This window comes from Kogia breviceps, chromosome 14 (genome assembly GCF_026419965.1).
Source record: "Kogia breviceps isolate mKogBre1 chromosome 14, mKogBre1 haplotype 1, whole genome shotgun sequence".
NCBI classification, from domain to species: Eukaryota; Metazoa; Chordata; class Mammalia; order Artiodactyla; family Physeteridae; genus Kogia; species Kogia breviceps.
Window position 1 is genome coordinate 82,631,944 of NC_081323.1, and position 23,563 is coordinate 82,655,506.

The 23,563-nt window shown below is 57.3% G+C and overlaps 1 protein-coding gene and 1 long non-coding RNA gene across 2 annotated transcripts in view; one reads left to right on the forward strand and one right to left on the reverse strand.

The window, feature by feature from the left end:
* Nucleotides 1-23,563, forward strand: part of SRRM3 (serine/arginine repetitive matrix 3) — a 55,674-nt gene that overhangs the window by 27,328 nt on the left and 4,783 nt on the right. Inside the window, exons 3-11 of the mRNA XM_059037233.2 lie at nt 1,704-1,805; nt 9,699-9,827; nt 9,932-10,012; nt 10,504-10,533; nt 10,998-11,060; nt 11,194-11,229; nt 13,080-13,130; nt 13,721-13,825; nt 14,175-14,352. Coding sequence (XP_058893216.1) covers nt 1,704-1,805; nt 9,699-9,827; nt 9,932-10,012; nt 10,504-10,533; nt 10,998-11,060; nt 11,194-11,229; nt 13,080-13,130; nt 13,721-13,825; nt 14,175-14,352 — 775 coding nt within the window. The remainder of the gene's footprint in view (nt 1-1,703; nt 1,806-9,698; nt 9,828-9,931; nt 10,013-10,503; nt 10,534-10,997; nt 11,061-11,193; nt 11,230-13,079; nt 13,131-13,720; nt 13,826-14,174; nt 14,353-23,563) is intronic.
* Nucleotides 2,582-13,130, reverse strand: LOC136792618 (uncharacterized). Its single transcript, XR_010836674.1, has 3 exons — nt 12,984-13,130; nt 3,718-3,921; nt 2,582-2,864 (listed from the first exon to the last, which is right to left on the reverse strand). It is a non-coding gene; the product is annotated as an uncharacterized lncRNA (long non-coding RNA).

The window sequence follows — 23,563 nt, forward strand, 5'->3', positions numbered from 1 at the left end:
GGCCACCAGAGCCATCTTTCCAAAATGAAAATCCCACCTTCGAACTCTTCAATCCTCTCCATCACCATCTACTCATTTATCAAACACTTTTGCCTGCCACGTAAGGTGCCAGGTGCTGGGGACACAACAGCAATTCAGACAGACAAGGCCCCTGCCCTCGGGGAACTCCCAGGCCAGTGCAGGCTGCAGAGGAGTCAACGGGTGGTGACTAGCACACAAACCACCTGCCAGGAACCGGGAAGCTCAGTTTGCTATGGAAACACAAACGCCGACACCTAACCTGGTTGGGGGGTGGGAATCCATCGTGCTGTAAACACGCCATGAGTCACATCTTTGTGCTTAGCCACGGTTACTTCCGCAGCAGAGCCAACCTGGAAGTTAATTTATGAGTCAAAAGCTGTATTCATTTTTCTTTAAGCCTTTTGAAAAGAATTGCCAGATTGCTCTCCAAAAAGGCAGGGTCGGCTTCCCTGGTGGCGCAGTGGTTGAGAATCCGCCTGCCGATGCAGGAGACACGGGTTCGTGCCCTGGTCCGGGAGGATCCCACATGCCGCGGAGCGACTAGGCCCGTGAGCCATGGCCGCGGAGCCTGTGCTCCGCAACGGGAGAGGCCACGACAGTGAGAGGCCCGCATACTGAAAAAAAAAAAAAAAAAAAAAAGGCAGGGTCAATCCCAAATGCTTGCTGCAGGAGAGGAAGGAAGGAGAAAAGAGATGGGGTCCCTGAGAGGGAACAATGTACCATTTCCGTGGACAGGCTGAGCGGGGCGGGCTGGGCCTGCTGTGTGCACAGAGGGTGGATGGTCAGATGACACAGAAGGTGGGACCCCGGTTCCTATGTGGTCACCATATTTTCTATCCAGGACAATGACCTGCAGCCCAGGAAGGGGAGAGGGTGGGAGCCTGGGACCCCGGGACCCCAAGACTCAATCAGCAGCATCCACTGGACAGCGGCGTGTGCTGGGCACAGGGCCGGGGGCTGGGTGAGCACAGAGCAGCAGGGACATCTGTCACAATGGTGGTGTGAGAGAGGTTACAACCAAGCCCAGGGTGCGGGAACAAGGATGAGGGGTAGGTAATTCTGGGCTTTGGTCCCTAGCCTCAGGGAGGGAGGGAGAGCGGAGCAGAGAAGTCGGGACCTTCCAGCCAAGGCCCATCCCAAGTTGGGAAGCAGTGGATCTACCCCCGAGATCCTTGGCCAGCCACCTGGCAGCGTAGGATGTGCTGAGGATCTCCCCAGGCTCTTGCGAGGATCAGAGGTCCTTGAGGCCAGGAAAGCAGAAAAGGCCATGTATGTGTCAAGGCCACGGGTCTCACTTGTCCCCTAAAATGTCTCCAGAGAGTGACTGCAGCCTGGACGTGGGAGGGAGGCCTGCCCTGGGGTGGGGGAGGGCCAAGAGGAAGGGCCCCGTCTCCCCTGGTGGGTCTCCCCACTTCTGGGAGCAACACTTCCTTTAGTTTATGTGTTTGTTTGGCTGGTAGTTTTGTTTCCTTAGTTGATTGGTTGGCTGAGTCGGTGCAAAACAGGTAGGCCTTGAGCTTCCCCAGCACTGAGAATCCTGGTGGTGGCGTGACCTTGGACAGGTTGTTGCAAGCTGGAAAGTGCCCGCGTGACTGAGGGCTGGGGGGATGGGCTGGGGGTCGGGCAGGTGGGGAGGAAACCAAAGCCAAGACAGCAGTTCTCATCTTCCCTGTACCCCACAGGTACTCAGAGGAGGAGACCCGGCAGAAGGTCAGGACTTTCCGGCAGATGCTGATGGAGAAGGAGGGAATGCTCACCAGGGAGGACCGGCCCGGGGGCCACGTGTGAGTGCTGCCTGGGTGGGGCAGGGCACAGGGAGAGGGCAGGCTCAGGCAGCGGCTGGGGGCCAGAGGGGCCTTTCCCAGGGATCCCTAGGGTGGTCGGGGCTGGAGGGGGGAGAAAGAGGAGGAGGAGGAGAGGGCATGGCTCTTGTCCACTGGCAGCTCTGGCCTGGCCCGGGGCACAAGCAGGAGCCGCTGGGCACCTGGGCATCCCCGAGGCCCTCTCCCTGTGCGCTGGGTTCTATCTATCGCCCAGCGGTAGGGGAGGCGCCCCACATCTCAGCTCAGGGAACCCTGGGCTGCGAATCAGGAACTTGAGCGGCGTTCTCACCCCAGTGTTGTCAGCGGTGGGAGGGCGAGCCCCTCTGCCCCAACTCCCACCCCCTGTGACGTGACCTCCAGAGCAAGCACAGACTCTGGAAAATAAGAACTACTGCACCCAATGCCATTGCTGGCTTAGCCAAAGGCTATCGGGGACAGAGGGCATGGGCTCTGCGGCGGCCACATCTCTGCAGCTGTCACAGGACAGGAGCAGCACTGGGGTGCTGTGGCCCCCCCGGGTGGGCTTTGGATCAAACAGGGGAGTTACAGGGAGGCAGACTTTGTCTCAGATTACAGGAGAACCAACCGTCAACCACTCAAAACCCTATGAAATGGAGCAGCTGCTCTAGGAGGGCGGGGACTGCAAGTGTCCAGGCATGGCTGGGCGATGGCATCTTGCTGGGTCCCTAAGTCCCTGTGCACCTTTACTGGCACAAAAATACAACGACAGCAGCACCTTCTGAGCGACCTTCCTGTTGCCGTTGTCTTGAGGGCAAACAGCATGGCAGGAGTGGACGGACCTCAATGGGCAGCGGGGAAGCCCTTTCTGCAGAAATTCTAGACTGCTGGGGGATCCCCTCCTAACCCCACTTAACCTCGCCTCTCTGGCTTGAGCAGGAACAGAAGCAGAGCAGGGGGCGGGGGGGGGTGCTTTCCGGGCGGCCCAGCGGTCAGGACTTGGCGCTTCCACCGCAGGGGGCGCGGGTTCGATCCCTGGTCGGGGAGCTCGCATCCCGCATGCTGCACAGCGCGGCCAAAAAGACAAAAGAAAAAAAGAAGAAGCAGAGTCATGGCAGCCTCGGGTTTTGGGGGGGCTCATGGGTGATCTGGGGGAGCCTGGCTCAACGGGCATGCTCTCTCCTCCCCAGAGGTGGGAAGAAGTCACACCACCACCACCTCCTTCTCTCCAGCTTCCCAGAACCCACAGCACCCCTCAGCAACTGCTGTGGCCACCTCACTGATGCCCGAAGGTGCCCCCACCACCAAGGGGGCGAGCCCTCCTCCCTTCCCTTCTCAAACTTCCTGACAACCACATCCTCCCTCTGCAGCCTGTACCACCTCCAAACCCACCAGGTCCTGCCTTTCTGACCTGTGTCCCCCCAGATCCCCCCAGGGCTCCGCTGGAAAATCAGCCACCCTTTCCTCTTCCATCCAGTGTGAGGGCCGGAGGCCTCGTCCGGAATCTACCTTTGCCACCTTCTCTGGGCCCTTCCAGCGATAACCGCCCCTCCAGCCCAAACCTGCCATCCCACCTGCCCTCTCCTGGGCATCTTCTTAATCTACTCCCTGTCCTTCCTCAATTCTGCTATCTCCTCCAGCTTCCAGCCCACATGTTTCTCTCCTTTTTCCACCAAATTTCTGCAGAGCATATGGTACACGTTGTCTCCACTTCCTGAAGCCATGGAGGTCTGGCTTCTTGCCCCCATGACTCCAGCGACCTGCTTGGGCTGTGGCTGCCCGAGCCCCACTTAGCATGGCCCGGCCTCCTCCGCAGGCCTGGCCTCTCCGGCACATGCCACCGCTGTACTGCCCCGGTGGAGACCTGCTTTCCCCCTGGCTTCCAAGATTCAGTTCTTTGTGAGCTTCCTCCTACCCTCTGGTGGTTTCTGTTCCTCCCTCACTCCTGCGCACTTCTCAGATGTCGGCTGCCCCCAAGGATCTGTCACGTCCTCAGGTCTCTTCCTCAGGTCTTCCTTCCCTCTGCTTCCTGGGGAATCTCATCCATCCCCCAGCTGGAACGCTCTCCTGTTAGTGGATGACTCCCAAGTCTTTTCCAGAAGTCCTGGTCTTCTCTTTCCTGGAATGAATGAATGATGCATTTGAGAACTGGGACACATGGGGCGGGATGTCGTGGAGAGGCTGCAGTGTCCATCATCAGAAGGAAAGTCCTCGAGGGTCTGTGCTGTATGCCGACCCCTGCGCTGGTGCTATGAGGGGGGTGGGCTGGGGGGAGGGAAAGGCTGCCCCTGCTCCCTGGGTGGAAACACAAACCTCCAACCTGAAACCCGGAATTACCGGCAGCCACGGACAAGAAGAACCAATGTGGCCACTTGAACAACTTAGTCTCAAGCTCTGTGCGTGTTTGGTGGGGGAAGAGAGACAGGCTAGGGCGGTCGGTCAGGAAGCGTTCCTCGGAAGATGCAGTGTCAGGAAGACTTGACAGTCCAGGAGGACTCCTGCTCTGGAAGCAGAGCAGAATCTAGACTTGGCAGGGTCCTGGGATCCTACTAGAATATTAGAAGCCCTTGAGGACAAGTTGGTCACCAATTTTGTTTACCGCTGCATCCCTGGTGCCTAAAACAGTGCGGTTTGCCCAGCCTCAGTTTCCTCCTTTACACAGGGAAGGGTTGAGACCAGAAGCCTTCTTCTAGCTCAGGCAGCCACAACGGTGTGAAAATAGCGTTGCAGTGACTGCAGCAGTGATGGTGGCCTGGATTACTCCCGGGCTGGGAAGAGTCGTTTGTGGTGCTGGACCCAAGGCCAGAGGCGGAGAGGTGACAGAGGGTTAGCAGCAGCTTGGTCATATGCCTTCCTGCGGACCTGGCATCCGACCAGGTCTTCAGTTCTTAGTTCAGAGTACGGGCTAGTGGAGGGAGAGCGTGTGCCCTGGCAACAGACACCCCACCCCTCTTAACCTCTAAGTTCCATATTAACCCCCTGAGCTCCGTATCCCAGCTCCACCACACCCCAGCTGTGTGACTTGGGTAGGTCCTTGATTTCTGTGGGCCTTCATTTCTTTATTTATAAAATGCAGATATTAGTAGCATCCTCGAAGGACTGTAGAGGAAATCAATGAAACAGTGACTGTAAGTGTCAGGATTAGCGGCTGGCGCACAGCAGACGTGCATCACCACTGGAGGATCGCCGGCACTGTCTCGGGCCCCTCGGGCTGCTGTAACACAGGACCGTAAACTGGGTGCCTTGATCTACAACAGAAACTTACTCTTCACTGTTCTGGAGGCTGGAAGTCTGAGATCACGGACTAGTCCCCTCCAGTCTGCTCTCCACACTGGACACCAGAACATCACACCGCCATGTTCTGGGTGTGGCCCCGTGGATGGTAGGAGCCAGTGGAAGGCTTTTGAGAGGTGTGATGCGGTCAGACGGGTGTTTAGGGACTTTCTCCTTTGGCACATGGACCAGGTGGGTGAGACTACAAGGAGAAACAGTGGGGCAGCTGGCACTCTAATCCGGCAGAGAAGTGATGGAGAGTGTGGTCCCAGGGACACTGAGAGAGGACATGCTTTTGTCTGGAACCTGATGCATGTGGGGAGTCCTATTTTGCCCCAGAAAACTTCCGTGGTTCCCCACCCTCCAGGCAGTCAAATTTGGATTCCCTGGCCTGGCACTGAAGGCTCTCCACACTCTAGACCCAGCCTGGCTTCCCACTCCCGGTATCACGCAGTAGCCAGCCCGACCTGCTGGCAGCTCGCAGCCACGTCCTGCACCTTCTCACTTCCACGCCTTTGCTCATCCTGGGCCCTCAGCCGGAAACACCCTTGTGCACGGTCCGAATATACCCCATCATTCAAGGCTGCCTCTAAAAACCACTTTATTCCTGGGATAAAAGTAAAATCTTCTCCTCTTTGGGATATATACAATGTTTTCTTTACTTCTATGTCTGTTATCAGTTCTTTGTTCTTTTTTTCACTTTAATAGGCAACCTTTAAGACTAATTGTTTTCATCACTATATAATGCACATCCCACATACGGACATAAGATTACATTGCATCTTGGTTTGTGAGAGCGCAGAACCATTAAAGTTTACTCCGGATACTTTAAAAAAAGAATAATTGTTTTCATAGTTATGTAATATAACAAAATGTTTGGGAGAGAGGGTTTCTGGAAAACAATATTCATATGCTACTTCCTAAAACAATGAGCAAATGCCAGTGTTTTTTTTTCTCCATGTGTCTAATTTTATACACACTGTGACCTCTCCATGCCTCCTATTTTTGCTATGAGGATATCAATGATGATACCCACATCAGAGGCTTGTTGAGTATTAAATGACTGAATGAGATTATATAAAGTGTTCAAAACAGCACGCGGCACCTGCCTGAGATGAGTAGCATATGCACCTGTCATATTTTTGCCCTGTGCTGTGAGGAGCTGCAGGAGAGGCCCCAGGCCTGATGAGGCAGGAGAGGCCCTTGTTCCTGCCGCCGCTGCCCCCTCCCCCCGGCCCCGGGCAGGCCTGGCACACAGGCTGAGCGAGTGAACAGGGCGGGCAGCCCCTTTGCCTGCAATCCTCCTCCTCTTCTGTCTGGATTCATTCATCTGTCAATTGGCCATCAGGCTCCTGGCAAATGGGAAACAGAACCAGCTAATTAGCGAAACTGCTGTCAGGAGGAAGAGCGTATGCCTGGCAGTCTCTTCCCAGGTCGGAGCCCTTCCTGGGAGGCCTGTCCAACAGGTGTTCCATGCAGTGCTGGGTTCAACCTCGCTTTGCCCTTGGTCCCTGTGCAGTGGACTCCAGCTGGGCTTACTTTGGTCAGCTCTGTGGGGTTCAGTTCGTTCTGTCACGGGGGAGAAACGCCTCCCCGGCCTATTCCGCAGTCGTGGTGAGGAGTAAAGTAACTGACAAACGTGAACTTAAGAGCAGGAAATGCTAAACGAATCTAGAATTCAGTGCGCACACCCACAACTGTGTCTACAGAGCAGGGAGGGGACGGCTGAGCTAACATCCGCAGCAGGGAAGCCCAGCCAGCAGAGTCGAGGGCCGTCCTGTTTGCACCTGAATTCTCAAAGCCAATTGCATAGGTGAACTTAACATTCTTAATCAAAGTTTCCCCCCAAATAGGAGATGTTGCTTTCCCTCTCTGGGCCTCAGTTTTCTCATCTATGAAGTAGGGGCGTGAAGTAGGCAAATTTCTCTAAATCAGGAACTGGTTCTGAGTGGGATTTGAACTGTGGAGAGCCATCTAAACATTAGAGAACATTCTTATTGGTGATATTATCAGCCAGGAAGGTCAGGACAGGAGAATCCAGTGTTCTAGCCCTGGGAGAGCCTGCAAAGTGGACATAATGGTACCAGCTGCATAAAACCAGCAAGAGAGGCCTCAGCATAGGCCCATTTATACCCCTGGAACTGCCAGGAAAAGTCTTACCAGAAGGTTCTGAAACCTTGTGCATCTCCGAGCCTGGATCTCCCCACGCCTGTCTTCCAGTGCTCCCAGCAGACAAGATCAATCTCCCAGAAAGGACTGGAAAGTGAGAGAGGTCAAATGATAAGGTCCCAGGGAGGGAGGATGGGGCAGAGGGGAGGGAGCTCTGTCCCTGAGACAGAGGTAGAAAGGAAAGATGTCTCTAGGGGTGCCGCCAGCAGAATGAGGGCCCAGTGAGGGCCTGTATTCAGTGGCTAACCCACCTCGGATATTAGGAGGCAAAAGGAAGGATTCCTGCAGAAGGCAGGGCCCAAACTGAGCTGTTTTCGTTTGTAAATAACCTGCATCATTTTTGTGTTAGGATAAACGGAGGCTGCCTCCAGCCACTGGCTCACCCACTCAATGTTTGTGGTGCCCCTCAGTTTTGCTAAAGACTGCGTTTTATGTGTCAGGCGTTTGTATGGCTGAGGGCTGTGTGGGGGCAGTGGGCCCTGGGACAGGCCCAGGAGTTGGAGATTTCAGGGACAGGAAGTAAGAGGCCACTGGCTTCGGGAAGAGGAGCTCGGGGAAGAGCAGAGAGCTTTGAATGAAGGGATGTGTGGCTGTTTGGCTCTGCAGGGCTAGGGGAATGACGTGAGCCTCCATCACCCCAGAAACACCTCCCGTCACACCTGTGTGACTTCCAGGCTGCCAGGGCCAGGATAGGGTTTGGGATCCAAATGACATTCTTGACACAGAGCCTCAAGGCTAGCTAACCCTGTCAGATATGGGTTACATTCTTTTGTTTTTCAAATACAAAAGTCAGTCTTCAAAGAGCTGCTTAGTGGGTGCTCTGCTGGAGATTTGTCCCTGAAAATTCTTTCACCTTGTAGCTGTGATCTACCTTCCTTGCTGTTTCTCTTTCATGTGTCAAAACCGCTTTTCTCCCCGGAAGAGGAGGTGTTGGCGCGTGAGTGTCTGACAGAGGTCCCTCCATCTAGCAACGGTGACCGTGTGTGCAGGACAACAGTCGCGGGCCAGGCCTCACGTCGGGAGCTTCATAGACTCTTACTTAATCCTCTCCTCAAAGCTGGGATATTCTTTTCCTCGTTGTACAGATAAGGAGCTGGAGGCTCAGTGAGCGTGGTCGTGCCTGAATTCAGCCCTGTCTGTGTGAATCCAAAGCTTCTGTCACGTCCTTAATGCTCTGCCATCCAAGCCCTGGCCTCCCTCGCTCTGGGGAGGAAAAAGATGAGCCTGGTGAAACCAGGGCTGAGCCTCCATCTGGGAGGGGCACTGTCTAAGCCGGCACGGAATGAAAAACGGAAGGTGGGGGGGGCATCACCCTGGAGCTGGGCCTTTGGAGGGTTATTTCCGGGCGTGTTCAATAATAAACAAAGTTACACAGCATCTGGGACCTCAGTGAACTGTCCCAACAACGCTACCACGTAATTAGCATTCTCATCTTGGAGAAGAGGCTCAGAGACAGGGCATGGGTCACACAGTGACTCGGGGACAGCACATGAGGGCACATCTGCAGCTTCAAAGTTCCTGCTCTTGCCTGAAGCCCAGCGGCCTTTAGAAAAAATCTCCACTCTTCCAAGTGCCCGCAGGGAGCAAACATCTGTGGCAGAAGATGGCTGGGGGCTCCCAAGCCGGTAGCAGGGACAAGATGACGCGGCCCCTGCTGAGTGAAGAGGAGAGCTCGGCAAGATGGATGGGGGCATCGGGGGGCCTGTGCCGACTGCCACTGGGCAGTGATTGATGACAGCCTGGCAGCGGGAGAAGAGCCCGCCAGGCCTCCGGAGGCTGCAGAGAGGAGGGCGAAGAGAGGCTATGAATATTTCAGAGATGCAGCAAGGGCTGGAAGGAGGCACTCGGCAGGGGAGGGGGCTCGGGGACCGCGGGATTAAGGACGGACAGATATCAGAGAGGGGGCAGCTAAGAAAGAGGGAAGGGGCTCTCTGAGAAAGCGGGGATCAGTGAGGGAAAAGGGGAGCTGGGGAGGGGACGGGGGCTCTGGAATAGGACGCTGGGGTTAAGGCTGCAGGGATCCGCGAAAGGGGCTCAAAGAGGGAAGAGGGGGCTCAGTGGGGGGGACTGGGGCGCACTGAATGGGACTGAGGGACAAAGAATCAGTGTCGGGAGGGGCCTCGGCGAGGGGAGGGGCCTCACTAAGGAGGAGGGGGTCTCCCAGAGGGTGAGAACTTCGAAGGAGGAGGGCTAAGTGAGGGGGGAGGGCTCCGTACTCTTCTCTCTCTTTTGCAAAATAGGGCATCGTTGAGGCTGGCGCCCTGTAAGGGAGGCTCCCGGTCGGGTTCCCCAGATCCCCGCCTGACCCTCTAAAGGTCGGGGCCGCAGACCCGGGTGTCGGCGCATTCCGACCTCGCCGCCCGCCCGGCCAGGCCCCGGTGCGCCGCGCGGAGAAAGGGGCCGCCGGAAGGCCGGGCCGCAGTGGCGGGTGCTGAGCTTCCCTGTCGCCGGCAGCGTGGCGGAGACCCCGCGGCTGATCGAGGGCACCGAGCAGGACCTGGAGTACGCGCCCTTCGACGAGGACGACGGCCCGGTGGACTGCGACTGCCCGGCCGCCTGCTACCAAGGGCACCGGGGCTACAGGTCAGCGCCCGCCGCGGCGGGGTGGGGGGGTGGGGGGCGCAGATGGGTCCCCCCCTCCCCCCTCACCTCTGCCCCACCCCCACCCCCCGCCCCTTGTCACCCAGGACCAAGCACTGGTCCAGCAGCTCGGCGTCGCCGCCTCCCAAGAAGAAGAAGAAAAAGAAAGGCGGCCACCGGAGAAGCCGGTAAGAGCTGCCACGGGCCAGCGGGGACGGCAGGAGAACGGTGGGGCCCCCAGGCGCCCATCCCTCGGCTGGCAAGGCGCCAACGCCTCACTGTGGGCCCCGCCCCTCGCTGAACCCCTCTGCCTTTACTGAATCCCTCCCCCTCACTGCGCTGGCCCCCCCCCAGAGCCCCTCCCCTTCACCAGGCCCCTCCCCCCACTGAGTGCCCACCCCCACCACTGGCAACTCACCCGCCCCAGAACTGGACACACGGACCCAGCCCCCCCACCCTCAGTGCACCTGCTCTTCATCCCCCAGCACCCTCCCCAGGGGTCCTGCCTCCACCTCCAGCTTGAGTGGCCAGGGGAGGAGGGGTTTGGCTGGTGTCGTCTGCGCTTCCCTGTCTCTGAGTTCCTTCTCCCCTGGGCTAAGTGAGACCCTGGCCTCTGTCTGGGGCCCCAGCTAACCCCGCCCAATTGTCTGTCTCCCCTTCTTTCTCCCCCGGCCCTCAGCAAAAAGAGGAGACTAGACTCGGAGTGCAGGTCAGTGATGAAGGCGGGTCCGTGATGGACGGGCTGGGCCTGGAGAGGGTGTCTGTGGGTGGGAGAGAGGCCACGGCCGTCCCCCAGAGGCCGGCGACCTGCCAACCTCATGGACCCTGGACAGGGCCAACATGCCAGCTTTTCCCCACAGAGGCCCGAAATGCCATCACTGGAGCCTCTAACCTGTGGGTTTGAAACAGTCCTCTCTCACAATGCCCACAAGGCTGGAAAGGTGACAAGGGGACAACACAGGCAGCCCCATCAACTACCCTTAGGGACCTTGTGGACCTCAGGGACCGACCCTCAGGGCCTCGGTTCATTCTGTACGATGGCAGGTGGCTTCAAGCCCTGGAATCCCCTTTCCGGCTTTGAGGCCCCAGGCGCCCGGGGTTCCCCAGCCATTTCCACCGCCCCTCATCCCAGGGCCCCAGTTCACTAGACCCCCACCACCACTGTGTCCGCAGCTGTGGGAGCTCCTCACCCCTGCGCAAGAGGAAGAAGAATGTGAAGAAACACCGCCGAGACAGGTACCCTCGGCCTCCCCCGGGGCCTCCTCTCACTTCCGCCGCCCCCCCCCCCACCGCCCTGACCAATGCTGTGCAGATCCCGCCCTCAGGCCACCCCAGGCATGTTCAAGAGAACCCTTTTATGGCCCTACAGGTCTGATTCTGGGTCCCGGAGGAAGAGACGGCACAGGTGAGTGGCGCCCTTTGGAGACGGGACAGGAGGATGTGGACAGAGGCCAGTGCCCCCATGCAGGGACCGAGGAGGCCGTGATGGGAGGGGTGTTGCCAGGGTCCTGTCCTGCTCCATCTTCCCACTCCAGGGACTCCTCCCCAGAGCCAGACAGGGGACTGGGGGGCGGGGGGCGGAGGAGGAAGGCCAGCTGCAACCCTTGCTTGCCCCATGAGTCAGCCTTGCCTTGGGGGCCCCAAGAACTTCGAGACAACACAGCATACTGCTCCAGTGTGCAAGGAGCGCAGCCGTGGAGGTGCCAGTTGGGAAGGCAGAAGCATCAGGACCCCAAGTTTGCAGGGAAAGGGCATGGCAAGAAGGGCGTTCTTGAGCCAGGGAGGCTCCGGGGGTAGGAGACGGGGCGAGTGGGCTATGCCTACAGGTGGAGCTTCTGGGGGGCAGGTATCAGCCCCCCACAAGCCTGACTGCCAGGCTATGAAGCCCCCGCTCAGGTGGGGCTGGGAGCCAGCGGGGGTTCTGAGCAGGACAGTGACTTGTTCAGGACGGACTGTAGAGGGGAGAGGAGGTGTAAGGCCGGAGCCCAGGCAGAGGTAGGGGTGTGGAAAGTAGTGAAAACTCGGCATGGAGGAAAGGACCAGGTGGGTCACTCACATCCCCACTGTTGGCGTTGGAGCCAGACCCCCTCCCAGCAGCCCTGGGGAGGGGCAGAGTCCCTGGTCCCATTCCCGCAGTGAGAATTTGCCCTCGGCCGCTTGCACGGTGGGGGAGGAGCCTAAACAAACACCTCCTCCTGTCCCTCCAATTTCCCGTCTCTCCCCCTTGTACCGCCTCCCCTCCGGTCCTTCAGGGTCAGCGTGGGCCCCTACTGCCCCCCAGTGGTCACCAACCGCTTGCACAGAGCCTCTGTCCCGCGCCCATCAGTCCTGGGAAAGACCTAGAGGTGAGCTAGGGCCAGACCAGCTCCAGAGGGCGAGACTGAGGCCCAAAGCAGGCGGCAGGAGTTCTAGAACCCAAACCTCTGGACTCCTGGGCCTGCCCCCCACTCAACTCTGCTCTTGTATGAAACACATTCTGGTGTTTCTTAGTATCTTCTCACTTTTTGGTCAGAAGGAGGCATCTGTTCAGGACTAAAGGGACTGAGCAGGAATCTGGTGGCATCAGGGAGGGTGAGGCTGAGAGACCTACAGGGGTGAGATCTTAGAAGCCTGATCAGAAACTCCTCAGTCCATTTGTCAAAAGCAGAGGAGCTGGGCTGTGGGGCTCAGCCCAGAGAGCTGGATGAGATGTGATGGGGTTTGAGTAACCCCAAAGCAGGAAGATCGTCATGTCCAAGGGAAAGCATTTCTCTCCTAAACCCCTGGTGAGCTGGCCCAAGGCTGGGCCACAGTCTGAGGGGACAGAGAGGCAGGAGGCCTGGACCCTACCCTAGAGAGCCCCATCTGAGGGAACCTGGGGCACAGGGGACACAAATGAGGTGTGGAGGGGCCACCCCCACCATGGCAACTCATCAGAGGGGCCTATCCCAAGACCAATGCCAGAAGGAAAGGGCAGGTCACCCCTCCTTCCGGGGCCATAGCCACATCTCCTATGGCACTGCCAGAGGGAACAGCAGTTAGGGCCCAGGCAGGGGGTGACCCAGGCCAGGACTTAGAGGAGAAGGAGGGAATAAGGCCTGGCAGAGTAAAAGGAACAAAAGCAGTGGGGTGGGGTGGGGAGTCTCAGGTACAAGAGAGGAACACATCTCAGATCCATACCTGGACACAGCCAGCTCCAGAGCTCGAATGCGCCGCCCTCCCCCGGCCAGCTCGGGGCTCAGGCTGTGCTGTCACGGTAGCCTCTGCTTTCTGTAGATCTCGAAGCCCCAAGAGCAAAAGAAAAGAAAAGAACAAAGAAAGGAAGAGGTGAGTACCCTCCACCCCTCTCCAGCCCCACAGCCCACTCCCCTTCTCCCCCTACCCCCAGAAAACCTGGCCTTCTAGAAGCACAGAATCAGGCCCTTGAAGATAGCTCATGTTGTCCCCACCGTCCAGAAGGAAAAATTCAGACCAGAGAGGAAGCCAAGAGCCCCCATGAGTCGGCGGCAGAGCTGGAACTGGAACCCAGACCTGTGGCCTCCCAGGCCAGGGTCCTTTCAAGTTCAGTCCTTGTGACTCCCCTGCATCCCCCGCCCCACCACATCCCAGTCACAAGAACACCAACTGAGGGGCGAGTGAGGTCTTGGGGGGCTGGGACTGTCTACAGAAAAGGACGCCTTTTTCCTAATTCTGACAAATGACCACACGGAATAGCTCTGTGCCCAGCATGGGCAGGGTTTGTGTTATTTTTGTATGAGGCTATTTTTGTAAGAAACTACTGTGGGGGGCTGGGGGGGGAGACTATGGGGGCAGCAGCGGGGGGCAGGGAGGTCAGCAGAGGCTTCCATCGGGCCTTCACAGGGATCCCCCCTGGGGAGGTGGGGCAGAACCTGAGTACAGCCTGATTTCTTTCCCAGGCCACATGCAGAGTCCCCAGGCCGGAGGTCCCATCGCCACAGCAGCGGCAGCTCCCACAGTCCCTCACTGTCCTCCCATTACAGTGATTCCAGATCACCCAGCAGGTAGGCCCAGGGCCACTGTGGGCGCTCAGGTGTGATTGAGCTCCCTTTCCGCTGGAGGGAGGGGACCTGCAGTTTAAACACTCCCCCATCCCCAGGGCTGGGGAGCGGGGCTGACAGACAGCAGCTCAGCAGCGGGTAGAAATTTACCGGGGCTGAGCTGCTGCCCAATGCCCAAGGGCGCCCCAGACCCTGAATGGAAACCGAGGCAGTGTGAGGGCTGGGGCCTTGCTCTCTCCATGACAGGGTTTCCCGGCGCAGCAGGGGGACGGGGGTGGGGGTAGGGCTGCCTTTCGAGCCTGGCACCGGCCGCTTGCACACGGGGCGTCCCAAGCCGGCTCCCCCCATATAGGCTGAGTCCCAAGCACCGAGACGACGGGCGGAAGACGGGCAGCCAGCGGTCCAGCGGGAGCCGGTCTCCTTCCCCGTCCGGCGGCAGCGGATGGGGGTCACCCCAGCAGAACGGCGGCAGCAGGCAGCGGAGCGGAGCTCACGGGGGCCGCCCCGGCTCGACGCACAGCTCGCTCGATGTACGTACGCTTGGCTTTGCAGAGGGTTCCCGCGCCGCGCGGGCTGCGCCGAGCTGGGTCTGGGCGGAGCTGGGTCGGGCCGGGTCGCCGCGGGGGAGGGGCCAGTGAGTGCGTCACGGGGGCGGGGCCGGCCGCTCCCCCCGCCCAGGCGCCCCTCCCCGCACCCGAGCGGCCAGGAATGCTGGTGTCAGGGTGAGGGGTGCCTGCACCCTTGACCTTGGCAAACTGAAGGTTGACCACAGGGGCGCTCAGCCAGTTGGGTAAAGAGCCGGAAAGGAAACAAGGCCTCCTGCCTCCCTTCCCCCAGGCATATTGGGATGGGAGGGAGCATGGACATTGGTAGGGGTCGCAATCGGGAACAGGATTCAAGAGTCAGGACCTCCCTGGGGCATCACTTGGGCCCTGAGCCTCCCCCTCCCCACAAAGTCCTTTACCCCCCTGGAAAGCCCGCCCTCCCTCAAGCCCCTCGTAGCCCCTCTCCCAGATCCCTCCCCCATCTCAGTCCCCTTGCTGCCACAGAGCTGCATTTCTAAAGTCCCCCGCTCCAAGGAAAATCTGTCCCTTCCCGAGCACTGCCCGCACCTGGACAGGTGTCTCCAACCTGTGGGCTCCACTTCCCATGGCCCATCCTTCCTAAGGCATCTCCCAGCATACTCACTGCTCCCTCAGAGATACTGTCCCCACCCACCACCACCAACACCCCGGGGTGTGGTGACCGTAGGAGCTGGCGGAGCCTTTCCCAGGTAGATGAGCTGGGCCAGGGTGGGAGGCTCTCCCAGGCCCCCGAGGCGGGGCGGGGGAGGCCCACATCCCCTTTTGTCAGTCTTAGAGTCCAGGGTAGAGTCCCCTCAGGGAGAGGGGACTGCAGTGCTGGCAGGGGCACTAGATGGGCACAGGGGAATGGGGGTGAGCAGGCCTGCAGGTCCCCTGCCCCTAGACCTCCAGGCTGCCCCAGGAGCCTCAGCAGGAAGGGGGGAGTCTGCCCCTCCCCAGACCTCAGGTCTCAGCAGCAAACATGTACGTGTTGGTCAGTTTCATTTTGATTTCTGGCTGTTTCCTTTCACTCCCTTTCTTTTCTCAAACACCCTTACTCTCAAGGCCTCAGGGAGGAAAGTCAAGGGCAGCTGACAAAAAGCTCTGAGTCTCAAGATCAATTTTTGTTTAACGACATTACCTGTCTTGAGACTGCCCCACCTGGACAGGCTGGGCAGGGTGCCAGGCACCTGAGCTCCAAGGGACCTCGCTGGGCCACATGGGGAGGATCCCGCCCATATCCCTGGACCTGTCTTAGGAGTGGGAGAGCGCTCACAGAGGTAGCTGAGGGCGGCCCGGACAGGGACTGGTGCCACAGGCCACAGAGGTGATGCCCAATCAGAGCAAACCTAGAAGACATTGTCCCCGACCCCAACCCCAAGGGCACAGAGCCGGAAGAGCGCAATGCCCCAAACACCTTCTCAGTGGGAACTCCACATCCTCTGAGAGGCCCAGAAATGCAGGTTCTCTCCATCAGGGCCCTCCCCGCCCCGCCCCCCCCACCCCCCGCAACCCGCCTCTGCCCTGGAAGCCTAAGCAGTACCCCCCAAGGGCCCAGGGCCTGCGCAGACGAAATGGCATAGCGAGTAAGTAAACCGCAGGAGACAGCAGCCAGGGAAGGCGGCCTAGCTTCTGGCCTCAGGAAGGAAGCCTCGGCATCTTGTCTCCCTCCCAAAAAAATGGGACCAAATTTGGCATCGCCCTGGGAGTTTTCTAGAAGACAGCACTTTGTTACTCTTCTCACAAAGCATGCTCCCCAAATCCTCTCCCTACCCTTTGGGCCCTAAGAGGTCTGGGACTTCAGAACATCCCAGGCCTCTCACCCTCACCTGACCCCCTCTTGGCCTGCAGATCCTTTCTGAGGAGCAAAATGAGACCAGTTCTCATTCCAGGGAGGTGAGATAGGGCCTGGGGTCACAGACTTGGCCATTAACCAAAACTGTCTTTGGGAAAAAGTACTGGAGGGTGGGGTGGTATTCTTGGACGCTACCATTAAAAAAAGAAAAAGAGAGAGAGAAACAAGTGGGAAAAGAAAAAGCTCACCGTTTTTTAACCCCGTCTATGTTTTTGTTTGTTTTTTTTTAGCCTCCCATTTGAAACGTGGTAATATTGTGATTCCATTTCTTGTTTAGCCGGAAGGGAAGAGGGTGGGGAAGTTTCTGTAACTTTTCCTGTTATTTTGTTTCTGTTTGTATTTCCCTTTTCTTTCCTTTCTTTTCTTTTCTTTTTTTTTTCCCTTTTGTAACATACAGAAATGCAAAGTATCTCTCTGTTTTTTGTTTTTTCTATCTTCTATGTTGTTCTAGAATTTTGCTTTTGTGCGTGTTACTGTGGGAACTTCTCGTAATGCAGAGATGGTTTTTGAATCTCAAGTGAACATTAGTCATATACATGTCTCTCTATATTCTTTTTCCTTTGTAATCAGAATTTAAAAGGGAAGATAACTTTAAAAACATGACTCCCACACCAATAGCTCCTGTCAAATCTTTGGCAGCAGCCAGCCCTCTCCTCAGCACCGGGGCATGAGCTGGGACTGCTTCAGCTTTTAAATTAACAAAAATGGTGCAGCTGGTGCCTCTGTGTCTCAGCCTATGAGGAACCTTGGAGAGAAGCTGGGAGACCCAGGGAAGGGGAGAGACTTGTCCCAGGTCACCCGGGTTGCTTCCCAGAGCCCTGAGCTTCCTCAGTTCCATCTAGAATAAAATGGCTGCTCAGCCCCTTCCTGCCAGGCCTCAGATCCTTGGGAGGCCCCAGAGGAGGGAGCTGAAGGCACCTGATAGAGTTTAACTCAGGTGAGGGCTTCAAAGCCAGATATTCCCAGGCAAGAGAAAAAGTCCATCCTGGGCTTGAGACTGAGGCCAGCGGGGTGCTAACTCCCAACACATCTCTTAGATGTCCCATCCCAGGCCAGGGCTGAGCCCCAAAAGGATTTCTGGGTTCTGCTGCTTACTGCTGTCTGTGGCTCAGAGAGGTCAAGTGACAAGCTCAAGGTCACACAGCTTTTTAGAGGTAGATCCCAAGATGTGGGAGAGTTGTCAATAGAAAACACACTCCAGGAGCCCTGAGCAAGGGGAGGAGGACGTGGGAAGTGGCTGCTGGTTGTCTCAGCTCCTAGGTTCCCCCTGAGGACCCCGCCAGATGTCAAGGGCATGCTCCCAACTCTCCCGATTCTACACGATTGCTGCCTCAGAGACCCAAGGAGCCCTGCGCCCTCACAGTTCACACACATGTAGGGAAATAAATCGTGAGGCACAGAGAGGAAAGGGAGTGGCTCAAAGTCACACAACGTGGGACGGAAGAGTAAGATGACCTCACGGGACAAGTCCTTCCATCCCATCTCACCTGCCTCCCCCCACCCCCAAGAACACAGACTGGTGCTAGCTTAGCCCTCCCAGCACATAGGCCAGAAAGGCTGTGCAGGGTTTGCACCTGCTTGGCTGCACCTGCCCCTAGCATGTGAAGTGTTGAAGGAAGCCTCATTGTTTGGTGAGGCTGGCAGAGGAGGTTGCCGAGCAAGGCCCCCGGGCTCTCTCTGGCGGCTGCCATGGGCTCAAATCTCATCACTTAATGGGGAGCCTAGAATGACCCCAGGAAGAGGTGCCCGTGACTCTCCCTGACCTGCCTCATCCCAGCCTGCCCCCTCCCGACCCCCAGGAAAGAGCAGTGACCACGGCTGCGGTGGGGCAGTCAGGATAGGAAGGGACATCTTGGCATTTCTTCCAGGATGAAGCCAGAAGACAGGAGGGATACATTTTGCTGAAATGATGCTGAAGCCAGGGGGAGAGGGGAGTTGACTTGAGGCTGAGCCAATCCTCCACATTCAATCTGTGGCTGCCTTCCCTTTTAAATGCGTGATTCCCTTTCACCCCATCTGTCCACTCTGATTGCCCTCGTTTAAACAGCTTTTCTCTCTTCTGTCTGGGTCCACCTTCCCCTCTGTCTTCCTGCCTCTCTCTCTGTTTCCTTCTGCCTCTGTTTCTTTGTTTCTCTGTCGTCTGTCTGTCTCTCCCCCCGTGTCTCTCTGTCTCTTCCTGGCCATCTCTCTCCCCTGACTTGGGCCTCTCTCCACCTGCTGGCAGCCCCTCCTTCACCCATGCTGTGGTTCTGTTTCCATCAGCTGCTTCCTGCATGCCCTCTGGAGGTTTTCTGTTGTTTGAAGGTTAAGGAAAGGTTGGCTCTTGGAGCCTGTGGGTTTAAAAAAAAAGCAGCAAACAGAAATGGCTGGGCAGGAGCCCCCTCCCCTCCCGGGGACTAGACCGAAAGCCGCATGGCTGCCCTGTGCCGATTCAGAGGGGGAGCGCAGCTTAGAGACACCGCCTTCCCCCGATTCTGCATTCCCAATGCGGAGACCTTCTTTTCTTTTTTATTATTGCATTCCCGTCCCTGACCACTGAGAAGGTAGGTATCCTGGCTCCGCTGTGCGCCTCTCCCATCTCCAGATAAGCCCCGCCACTCTGCTTGGTTTGAATGTGGTTTTCTTTCTCTCTCAATCTCTCAATCTCGCTCTGGTTGGTTTTCTCCCCCTCCCTTTTTCTTTCTACTCATTTGTAACTTGCATTTTCTCCAAATGAGCTACAAAGCTGTGTTTCCTGGTTTGTCGTTTCGTTTTCTCGACTTTTCCTGACAACTTTTCTGGTTCATTCTTCCCCCCTTTCCCACCTTCCCCTTCTCCGTCTTCCTCTCCCTCCCCGCCCCCATCCCCCAAGCCTCCCTCACGCCCTCTCTCTCTCATTTTGTTGTCCGAATGCATTTCTGTGTGGTTTAGCATTCCGAGTTTGTGTTCCCTTCCTGAACTGTATGCTGCGGTGAAGCCAGTTTGATTTCTGTTGTCTGGAGTAGCTGCTAAGCCCCTCACCCTCGCGCCTGCCAGTTCCCGGGGCCACCTTGGGCAATAAGCAAAATGGTGGAAGGGCCTGTGCTGGGCCTCTTGGCCTCCAGATCTTGGAAGGAATTCTGGCTGAGGTCAGGCCTGAGGAAAGAGCTCTGTCCCACCCTCCAGGGCCGGCCGGGCTCCCACGGTCCTGCCCTGGTGGCAGGTGCAGCAACTGGCACCAGGACTGAACCTCACCGCTCCATCTTTTGGGCGTAATGGTAGTTGAACTTCAGGGGTGCTGTGAGCTGGCCAGGAACAGGTACCGGATGTAGACGACCTACTTAGCAAAGTCTCTGTGGGGGCAATTTGAGAGATGGAGGGGACGCTCAGCTCTCCCACGCCCTGCCTGGACCACAACCCAACCCAGCCAGGGGCTCCCTCAGTCCCCCGGCATCCTTCCATCTTCCAAATGTGGGCGAAATGTGGCCCCTCAGTGCAGACGATCCAGAAGGGACAGTCAGTAGGGGCCGGGGTCCCTCAGGATGTTGATGGAGAAGCAGGTCTAGGTCCTGAGACCTGTGACTCCCAGCCCAGTGCTCAACCAGCCACACTGAGGATACACGTCAGGAGCAGGTCCTCAGGGACCCCATCTCCCCATACTTGCCCTTTTAAACTGTTTCCTGTCCCACCTGGGAGCCGCTGCAGAAGTTTGACACCCCAACCCTCGTGAGGCCTGTGTGGGCCTCCATCCTCAGCTTTGAAAAGAGAAAGCCTGGCTATTCCTCCTCTCCTTCCCCCATGCTGGTCCCAGGGGCAGGTCCTGGGGAGCTCACCCACCAAAGCACCCCTCATCCCTGGGTGGTGCTGGAGGGCAGACAAGGAAATTGTTCAGGGAGGGAGAAAGTGCTGCTGGTCTGATGGAGGAGACTCCATCCCAGCCTGATGCGGGAGTGGAGGCCTCGCCTTCAAGGAGTACCTGATGTCACCAGGGCCCCCCAAATAGGGTTTTCAGATGCTGAGTTAGAGGGGGTAGTTGTTCCAGATGCTCACTTGGTCTTGTCCTTAAAGATACCAGGACTGGGCAAGCACCCTGTCCCTTGCTCCTCTTATCTTTCCCCTCAAAAATGTCTTACATAAGCAAAAGACGTCAGGTAGCAGGTGGTACCAAGGAGCAGAGGTGCCCCTGGGAGCAGGGCTCAGAGGCAGGCGAGGTCCTTCACTCACTCACTCACTCATTCATTCGTACATGCACACACTAGGCCAGCACATGCTGGCACTCCTCCGTCCCAGGCCCCATCTCGGTGTCCATGCTGGGGGAGAGGCAGGCAGAGCTGGCTTCACAGGCCCCGCCTGTCAGCCTGGAGGAATGATGGAAGTCACCCAGAACGAGGAGAGGGGAGAGCTGAACCATGGACGGGGAGCTCCTGCTGGTCACGGTGGCCCCAGCCCTGACACAGCCTGGCAGAGTCCATACTGAGGGAAGGAACAAGGGTCTGTGGGATCATAGAGGAGAGCACCTGACTCGGGGTGAGGATCAGGAGAGGCTTCCTGGAGGTGGTGACCGCTTGCTGGGGTAGGGGGGTGATAGGCATTAGCCGGGGGAAAGAGGCAAGAGGGACACGAGTCACAAAGAGCAGGCTTCTGGGGATGTTTGGAGGTCCCTGGCCACCACAGTCCTGTCCGTCCATGAAGTTCCATGGTGTCTGGACTTGGATCTCCCTCAATTCCTGGGAAGAATGAGACCCAAGCTGGGGAAGAGTCTCACCCTCTGGCAGGATCACGGCGACTCTTTCTCCAGGGCTCCTGGAGGGATGGGTGGATAAGGGTGAGGCTGGCTCTAGAATTCTCCCCAGGGAGGTGCTATCTGCCACCCTACCCAACATAGCCTTCCTCCCATCCTGCTCCATCCTGGCACTTGGGAGATACCCATGGGGCCCCAGGCCTTCCTGCCCTGCTCTGACCCTATTCATCTGTAAGGGGACCATGAGTAAGAGCTGTCCTCTGAAAAGAACCTCTCAGCCCCTATACAGGCCCACCTAGCAGAGAGCCAGCTATCCCCCACTTTACCAATGGGGAAACTGAGGTTCCCAGCGTTGGTCTCGTCCTTAAGGTTTCACAGCAAACTCATATCAGAGCTAATCCCAGAGTGTTCCACTTTGCCGATTACTATCATCTGGGGGCTCTAACAGCCATTTGGCTTGAAGGAGGTGAGAGGGAAGTGGAGAAGAGCTTGGACTTCAAGACATGCTAGGCAGGAAGCTTCCGGCTCAGCACAGGGAGTCTGGCCCGGGGGCTTGGATCTCAGTGCTTAGGATCCTGGAGACTTCTTTCTCATTTGCCTCCTCTGGAGGGAAAAGGATGCTGGATGACAGAACCTAGTTCTGGGGGCTTGGACGCTGTGAGGCACTGGCCGCCTGCTGGGGTGGAGGGGGTTATGTGTTAGGGAAGACAAGTGTCTCCTGGTCTACTGAGAATGGATTGCCATTTCAGAGGGGCCATGGCGGAACAGCCAGTGTCCATCTCTCCTAGCGGAGGTAAGCTGGTGATCAGGAAGTTCAGAGTGCCCAAGGGGCACCTCGGTACCCAGTGATATCCATTCTGCCTGCCTATGTCTGCCCCTGCCCTAAACAGAAGTCTCTCCCAGGTCTTCATGGCCCATTTGCCTCTGGACAGCTGCTCTCCCTGCTATGGCTGGTGTTCATTGGCTGCTGCAGCCATCAATCACGAGCTAGCTGTGCCCTGCCCCAGAGGGAGCTGACTTCGTCTAGGGATTCAGGCTTAGCACAGAGAGGTCTTAATGCCACACCCCCACCCCCTCCAGGAAGCACCCAGGGCCATGCCAAGGAAGCCACACTCCTTCCAGTCCCTGGCAGCAAGGTGCGCTGAGGCGTGGCAGCTGGTTTTGCTCTCTCCTCCAAAAAGGCTGCCAAAAGAGCTTGACCCAGACCCTGCCCCTTTCCTAGGACTCCCTGGTTTGGCCCTGGCCCTTGTAAGGGCATTTCTTCCTCAGCAAACCGCACTGAGGCCCTACTAGATGCCAAGTTCTGTGATAAAAACTGAGGTTACAAAGCTGAATCCAACACCACATTGGCCCTGGAGGTGCTCAAAGTCAAGTTGGTGCTGGTGATTGGGGGGTGGGGAGGGATGGGGGACAGACTTACAGACAGACAAGTGCAATCAACTGTTATGGGATGGAAGCCCAAGGACAGGAGGAAGGGTCAGTTCTGTGGAGGGAGGGGGATGGAGAGGGTGGTCAGGGAATCCTGGAATATTTGCTCTGGAAGGGACATCCAGAAGCAAAGCCTGACCGTCTCATTTTGTGGATGGGGAAACTAAGGCCCAGACTAGGGAAGTGACTTGGCCAGGGTCACTCAGTGAGATTGCGGCAGGCTCTCAGACCCCTGCTTCCCAGCCAGGGCCCTTTTGACGGTACCATGTGCCCTTTCTGGTTTTCTGTAGCCCGATGCTTGTGTCCGGACTCCACTTTTGGAAAAACATTCGACATCTCTATCCAGTGGTCACCCAAGAGGTGCCTGCTCAGGCCCGAGGAGCCGGGCACTGCTAATCCTTTCTCCAGAGGTGGCATGGCCTCCTCTTGGCCTAGAATGGGGTGGTTGCGTTTTTCTCTCTCTCTCTCTATCTCTCTTGCATTTTTGTGAATCTAATGATGAACTTACGCTACCACACTTTTCCCTTCTCTTACACATCTTACCTACTAAAGGAGGAAGTGCCACTTTATTGGTAAGTGGACGTTAACCAAGAGGGACTTAAAAAATCAGAACTTAAAAAAAAAAAGAAAAGAAAAAGAAAAAGAAAGAAAAAGAAAAGAGAGAAACAGAAAGACAGTCGGGTGCTACTGACAGCTCCACAGATCTCTGCAGGGCCGGAAAACAAAGAAAGAAAAAATGTTAACAGAAAAATGTCAGTTCCCCAGGAGTTCAGACATTGTTTTTGATTTCGGTATCTAATGACATTTGTGGATTTTGTTTTTTATTTCGTTTTTCCTCCCTTTCTTCGGTTCAGTTTTGAGTTCAGTTGTCCCGCCTCGCCCCCACCCCCATCTGTGTGCCGTGTGCCCCCTCCATCCCCTCACCCACCCCCAAGCGCTGGGCGGCCTGGCCTGGTGGGCTGGCCCTGGCCCGGCCTCCCGGTGCCGCCCTCTCTCTTCTCTCTGCCGGGATCCTCCGTCCCGTCGAGGGGGGGGGCAATGCCAGCCCCCGTGCCCGTCCTGGATCCCCCCCTCCCTGACAACACCCCCCCCCCGCCCCACCGCTCCGTCCCTCTTGTGTTTTGCATGCCGAGAACCTTGCATGAGCTGCACTGTTGAGGCCAGAAGGTGGACACTCAGGAGAGGCAGAGGCAGGG